Source organism: Echinops telfairi, unplaced genomic scaffold (assembly GCF_000313985.2).
Source record: "Echinops telfairi isolate 266 unplaced genomic scaffold, ASM31398v2 ScPeMD7_7458;HRSCAF=8496, whole genome shotgun sequence".
NCBI lineage: Eukaryota > Metazoa > Chordata > Mammalia > Afrosoricida > Tenrecidae > Echinops > Echinops telfairi.
This window is the reverse complement of record NW_022111358.1, coordinates 26,498,070-26,505,071: the sequence shown is the minus strand read 5'-3', so window position 1 is coordinate 26,505,071 and position 7,002 is coordinate 26,498,070. Positions and strand designations below refer to the sequence as shown.

General features: G+C 51.9%; 1 protein-coding gene across 1 annotated transcript in view; it reads right to left on the bottom strand.

Moving 5' to 3' along the window:
• Positions 1-7,002, bottom strand: part of ARHGAP23 (Rho GTPase activating protein 23) — a 61,523-nt gene that overhangs the window by 13,207 nt on the left and 41,314 nt on the right. Inside the window, exons 17-19 of the mRNA XM_045299327.1 lie at positions 1,816-1,889; positions 1,539-1,628; positions 1,044-1,169 (exon numbers count right to left, since the gene is read on the bottom strand). Of these exons, the coding sequence (XP_045155262.1) occupies positions 1,044-1,169; positions 1,539-1,628; positions 1,816-1,889 (290 nt within the window). The remainder of the gene's footprint in view (positions 1-1,043; positions 1,170-1,538; positions 1,629-1,815; positions 1,890-7,002) is intronic.

Below are 7,002 nucleotides of genomic sequence, written 5' to 3'. Positions count from 1 at the left end.
GTGTACAGACGGGGATATCTTCTCTTTTGTCTTTTTCACCCCCCACCCTGTGGCTGGGTGCAAGCTGCCAGCTGCAGGCAGGGAGGCCGAGCGCCCTCTAGTGCCAACCAGGTGGACTGCCCGGCAAAAGCCAGAGAAGGCTGCTGGAGCCCACAGTGAGAGTCCCTGGGCCCCTTGGGCGCCCTGCGCCCCACACTGACCACTGAGAGGGTCAGCCCTGCCTCCAAGCCAGAAAAGGGCAGTGACCGGAGAGAGGGGCGAAGAGGTCTCCTGGGAAGCCAAGAGGCAAGGACTTCCCCAAACGTGTCAAACAGCAAAAGACCCCACGCTGGAACACACTTTGGGTAGCTGAGCATCTTAAAGACAGATCTGAATGTCCTGGGGGGAAAAAAAGCAGATGGCCTACAAAGGAACAGGTGTCAGGTGTCATCAGAACTCTAGAGAGCAACAACCGGCGTGGGCCAGCCACTGTTCCCGGTCCACCCAGTGTCCATCGTCTGAGTGAGGATGGGTCTGCAGGCCAAAGGCACAGCCTTCAGGTTGAGCTGAAGAAGACCCCGGGTCCTCCCGCCCTCTGGCGGCCACTCCGGGCTCTTATCCCGGTGCTGAGAAGCAGGGACCGCGGAGAAGGACAAAGCGTGCGTGCCCAGGTCTCCTGCCTGTCCTGTCGCATCCTGTCCTCCCCAGACTGGGGTATCACTATTGCCTCCCTAAAGCCTGAGTGGGGCACACAGGGGCACTAGGTCCCCAGCCTGAGCAGCCCTCGCCCCTACCCATGGCTCTCTGTGGAACCACCTTCTACAGGCAGGCCTCCGAGATTTACCCTCCTGGGCCCTCCTCCTTCCTCTGCCTCTCACGTGAATCTTAGGCACTCAGGCACCCTGATTCTCCTACTGGAGACCCGGCCTCCTAGGCCGACTGAGGTTCAAGGGTCTATTGCTCCCAGGGGCTTCCGGCCCCGGTGGCCTTTCCTTACCCTGCCGAGGTCTGTGTGTTGGGTGCTTCTGGGTTGGCAGGGCGCACGCCCGGGGGAGGCGACTTACGTGCTGGATCAGCGTCTCCACAATCTTGTAGCGATCGGGCATGTGGGTCACCATGTCCGTCATGTTGTCCTCAGATGTCCTCACCAGCGTAGGCCCGAAGACCAGGGCCAGGTTCCGGGGCTCCATCTGCACCAAGAAGAGGGACAGGTCGGGTCCAGAGCCCTGTGCACCTGCTGGCCATCCCTCACGCCCTGGTCACTGACTGCACTGAGCTGTCACCCGGTTGGGGGCCAGACGCCTGTGCCCGGCAAGTAAAGCGTGGGCCAGATTCTGCATGTTGGGACAGCTCTGGGAGGCCCTGGGGTGGGGGCTGGCCTGAGGGTCCCCGCGGGAAGCAAGCCTACAACTTTCCCCGGCCGCAGAGCCCAAAGACACAAAGCATTCCATTAGGAAATACACGGCAAGGGGTTTGAGCCAGATCAGAGCATGGCCTTCCACCAGCTCCAGGAAACAGAGCAGAGGGCTCTCTGGGCAGAAGGTCCGCCGGGCACCCACCTTGTTCTTCTCCGAGTGGTCAGCGATGGTCTTCAGGTGGCCCACGAGGAACTTGAGGGTCTCATAGTAGTGTCCTGGGAGGTCTCGGATCTGGGGGCGAGAGGAGGGTTTGGGGACCAGGCTGTGATGCTCTTCCCCTGCTGCACAGGGGCTCCCTGGAGTCCTCCCTCAGCCCCCTCTTGGGGAGACGGGAAACCGAGACCCAGGGTGGACCAGGACCTAGGCACTGGGCCAACCCACTGGTGCCTTCTGGCTTCCTGCGTCTCGAGAGCCTCACCAGCTTCCGCAGCGTCTTCATCCGCTCTCTCGAGTCCTCAATGCGGTTGGCCTCGATGAAGTCGTTGTATTTGTCTAGAACACAGTGGAGCCTGGTTAGAGGGGTGGGGCGGCCCCTCCCCACACCCTTAGGGTGAGCAGCCCCAGCAGGCGAGGGGGCCACGGGAGGCCAGGGTCCTTGGGTCATGTTGCTCTTGTTTAGGGAGCGCTGGGGCCTTGTTCAGGTGATCGAGCCCATCACAGCTGCAGGTGTGTCCCTGACCGGTAGGCCTACGTGTGTCTGGGAAGAAATGAGACTCTGTGCCAGCGGTTCTCAACCGGTGGGTCACGACCCCTTTTGGAGTCGAACGACCCTTTCACAGGGTCACCCAATTTATAACAGTAGCAAAATGACAGTGATGAAGTAGCAACGAGAGTAATTTTATGGTTGGGGGGGGGGGTCACCGTCACATGAGGACCTGTGTGAGAGGGTCGCGGCATTAGGAAGGGTGAGAACCAATGCTCTATGTTGACTCTGGAAAAGAGGCTTCCGCCTCGTGCCCAGGATGCCAAGGTTCAGCAGATCAGAAGAGGGCCTCTCTGTCTCCAGACACCCACACATGCCAATGTCCAGGCGCCCTCAGCTCCCTCCACAAGTCCACAAGCCCAGCTCTAACACTTGCTAGCTGTGTGACCCAGGGCAAGTCATCTGACCTCTCTGAGCCTCGGGACCATCGTTTGTAAACATAAAAATTTTAAAAGTCCATAAACCCAAAACAAACCCGCTGCCATCAAGACAATTACAGCGATAGTCCCCCCATACACAGAGTCCACAGGAAGCTTAGAAAGGGAACTGGATGGAGTTTATTCTAACATCCACCCAGACCAGTAAGTACACAAGAATAGTCAAGGATTTTTTTTCCTAATGTGGCAAAATAGGCATCATTCCCCCTCCCCATTTCGACCATTTTTAAGTGTGCCGATGGATGGTCTCAGCTATGTTCACAGCATCGTAAGGCCACCACGAGTGTTTCCAAAAGCTGCTCATCCCTCCACCACCCCCGTTCCCCTTACCCCCCCCCCTGTGGTCCCCAATCAACTTTCTGAATTCACCTGCTCTAGGTAGTTCTTAAGGAGCCCTGGTGGTGTACGGGTTACTCATTGGGCTGCTAACTGCAAGGTCAGCAGTTCGAAATCACCAGCCGCTCCCCAAGAGAGCCAGTGACAGGGCGTTCGATTCCCATCAGGAGCGACAGTCCTGGGAACAGGCAGGGACGGAGCTACCCTGTCTGCAGGGTCTCTGGGAGCCGGCACCCACGATGGCAGTGGGTGTGGTTGGGGATGTTGGTTACCATGGTAGCGGTATTGTCACTGCTCACTCTTCTCTGCCTGGCTGACTGCACGCATCATCAGGGGTCAAGGTTCACTCGTGTGGGACCGTGGACTAGAACTTCATTCTTTTTTAGGGCGTCCCGGCAGTGCAGTGGCTAAAGCAATCAGTTGCCAGCCAAGAAGTTGGCAGTGGGAGCCCACCAGCCACCCCCAGGCAGAAAGGCTGGCAGAGCGCTTCCCTAGGGATCAGTAGGCTTGGACATCCTGGAGGGTGGTGCTCCTGGTCAGAATCAAGTTGGCAGCAGGGGGTTTGTTTGGGGGTCATGGAAGCATGGTTCTGGCTGACGGTCGGGGCTTCACCTCTCTGGAGGTGAATCCTGATCAGATAAATGATTTCCAAAGAGTTGGCGTTCTTTCTGTTTCTTTTTTTCTATCTTTTCACTTTCTTTTTTTGCCCAACGGTTTTATTGGCACGTATTTTATATATCATACAATCCCCTGGTTCAGTTGTCCAATCATATCAAGGAGAATTGTACAATCATTACCACATCAATTGTAGAGCACCCCCCCCATGGTTACATCACCTCTAAAATGAATTATGCAATCACAGTCTGTTCTAGTGCTCCCTCCCGCCCCCGTCTTTACTAGTTATTCCCGAAATCCCCTCTCCCCTCCCGCCTCCCAAGCCTGTATTCCCTACATCCCCTTGTATCCACTGTTACTACTAGGCATTCACTCTTGTGCTCCACAGCTGGGAGACGATAAAACACAGTCACACTAAGGAGGTAAGGATAAAAACATGCACAGACAGAAATGCAAATAATGCATCGGAGGGAAAAGGCCCCCACCAACATTTAAAATAGCCAGGGAAGAAATTTCTGTCATGAAACCGGTAAGAGATACTTGCGCCCAATATAAATTCAGGTCGCGTCTACAGGGTGGTCAACCGGCCAAGCATCGCGTTCGATCCAGTATCATCAGGATCACAGTGGTCGCTGCCTGAGAATGAAGCCCACGATGGCAAGAGAAGATCTGCCAGCGGCTCGGTCAGACTAGGTGCTCTGGACATGGCTCGTGGGCTCCCACCATCCCCCGTAGCCCTCCGAAAACTGGGGTTCATAATTCAGCTCTGATGTGCTTCTCCTCACCATATTCGTTTTTGGGATGGTCGTCGTTGGATGGCACAGGCCTCCTCCGTGTGGACTCGGTGGGCTCTCCCTCTGCTGCACAAGAGTCGTATTGTGATGGCGTGGAACGACCACTGTTGGCGTGCTCAGGCTTTGGGCGTCATAGCTACGTACAAGTCCCTCAAGACTGACGCCGAGGTTTCCTTCTAAGAGTCTTATAGTTTCAACTCTTATTTCTAGGTTGTTGATCCCATCTGAAGTGAATTTTCAAATGCGGTGTCAAGTAGGGAAACATTTTCGTTCTTCTGCACGTGGGGAGCCCGTTGTTCCAGTGCCATTTGTTGAGAGGACTGTTCTTTACCACGACAAAGGTTCTCGGCACCTTGGTGATAATACACATCTGCTGTGATGGGGTGAGGGTATTTCTGGCTCCACCATTCTGTCCCATTGCCACTCTCAGATTTAGCTGGTTAGTGTAGGTTTTTTTTTATAGGACATTCGGAAACCAAGAGGGGTGAGTCCTCCTACTTTGTCCTCCTTTGATCAAAATCATTTGGGCTATTAGGGTCCCTGGCAACTGTTTGAAGACTAGATTTTCCATTTCTGTAAAAAAAAAAAAAAGAAAAGAAAACCGGCGGCTGGAATTTTGACAAGACTGTGCCGTGTGTGTACCTGCGCACCACGTGGGTCGAAGTGGCACCTTAACAATCGTGTTTTCTCCTCCCACGAACAGAGACTGTCTTTCCGTGGTTTTCAGGGTCCCTTCCTTCCGTGTACAGATCTTTAACTCACATGAGTTCCAAGTATTTTAAACTTGTAGATCCTCATGTAAACGGCACTGTGGATTTCAGACGATTCAGACACGCACTGCTCTCTCTCTCTGAGTTGGTCTTGTCTCCTACAACCTGGCCGAACTTGCTTATCCGAGCGAGCAGCTTTCTTAATCATTTTACTGGGGGCTTGTACAACTCTTATCACCATCCATCCATCCATTGTGTCAAGCACATTTGTACATTTGTTGCCATCATCATTCTCAAAACATTTGCTTCTACTTGTGCCTTTGGTTTCTGCTTCTCATTTTTCCCTTCCCTCCTCCACCCTCCCTCTCGAGCCCTTGATAATTTATAAATTATTATTTTTTCATGTCTTACACTGACCGAAGTCTCCCTTCACCCACTTTTCTGTTGTCCATCCCCTGGGAGGGGGTTATATGTAGATCCTTGTGATCGGTTCCCCCTTTCTATGCCCCCCCTTCCCCTTCCCCTCCTGGTATTGCTACTTTCATTATTGGTCCTGAAGGGGTTTATCTGTCCTGGATTCCCTGTGTTTCCAGCTCTTGTCTGTACCCGTGTACATGGTCTGGTCTAGTCAGATTTGTAAGGTAGAATTGGGGTCATGATAGTGGGGGCGGGGGTGGTGGTGGAGCATTAAAGAACTAGAGGAAAATTGTATGTTTCATCGGTGCTATACGGCACCCTGACTGGCTTGTCTCCTCCCCGTGACCCTTCTGTAAAGGGATGTCCAGTTGCCTACAGATGGGCTTTGGGTCTCCACTCTGCACTCCCCTCATTCACAATGATATGATTTTTTGTTCCTTGATGCCTGCTACCTGATCCTATTGACACCTCAAGATCACACAGGCTCGTGTGCATCTTCCACGTGGGCTGTTTTTTCTCAGCTAGATGGCCGCGTGTTTATCTCTAGCAGCTTTCTTGTGGAATCTTCAGGATTTTCTCTACATACAACGATGTCACTTGTGGATATAGATCATTTTTACTTCTTGGCTGATTTGCACACCTTGTACTTGTTTTTCTGGCCAGAATGCCTGGTGTCAGTTTAGTTGGTAAGCAGGTAGACACCCTTGTGCTGATTTTAGGGGGAGGGGGATTTTCCGTCTTTCGTGTTGAGGCTAATGTTAGATGTGGGCTGTTTGTCCTTTACCATGTAGAGGAACGCCCTTCAGTCTCAGTCTGGCGTTTCTTACCATGAAATGTTATTGGATTTTACCACATGCTTTTTCTCAGCAGATTCAAGTGCTCGCGTTTTCCCCTTCCTTCTATTAACACCATGTGTTACATTGATTGATTGTCTTCTGTTGGGTTGCCCTTAAACTGCTGGAATAAACCCCTCATGGCCACCGTGTATAAGCCTCTTAATATTCGTTTGGATTCAGTTTAGTAGCATTTGGTTGAGCATTTGTGTATCAATATTCATATGGAATGTTGGCCTGCGATTTCATTTCTTGTGGTGTCTTTATCTGGCTCAAGAATGTTTTTTAAAGAAAGGAAGCTAAAGGAGGATTTGACTTATCAGAAAATGAAACATACTAAAGAGCGATCCTGACTAAAGAAGTGTGGCCCCAGTAGAGAAACAGACAAGCTGAACATCCATGAGGGCAGAAAGGAGGGAGCCAGACATGTTGACATTTACTATGTGATAAAGGCGGCACTTCCAGTCAGTGGGGAAGCCAACTGGTTATCCTCTCGGCTATTCCGATCAAGCATATCTCACCAATTTAATTAATTATGTACATTCAATGATAAATGTAAAATGATCTTTTAAAAACACTGAAAATTAAAAAGCAATAGCTTTACCCACAATGATAGCCCAGTTAAACAACAGCAACAAATGCTGTAGAAGGTTCAGAGACGAACGCTCTTACATACTGCCGGTGGGCTTGTAAACCACTGTGGCAAGCAATACGGCGCTACCTCAAGCAACTGGGAATGAAAACATAAAGTCCAGTAAAA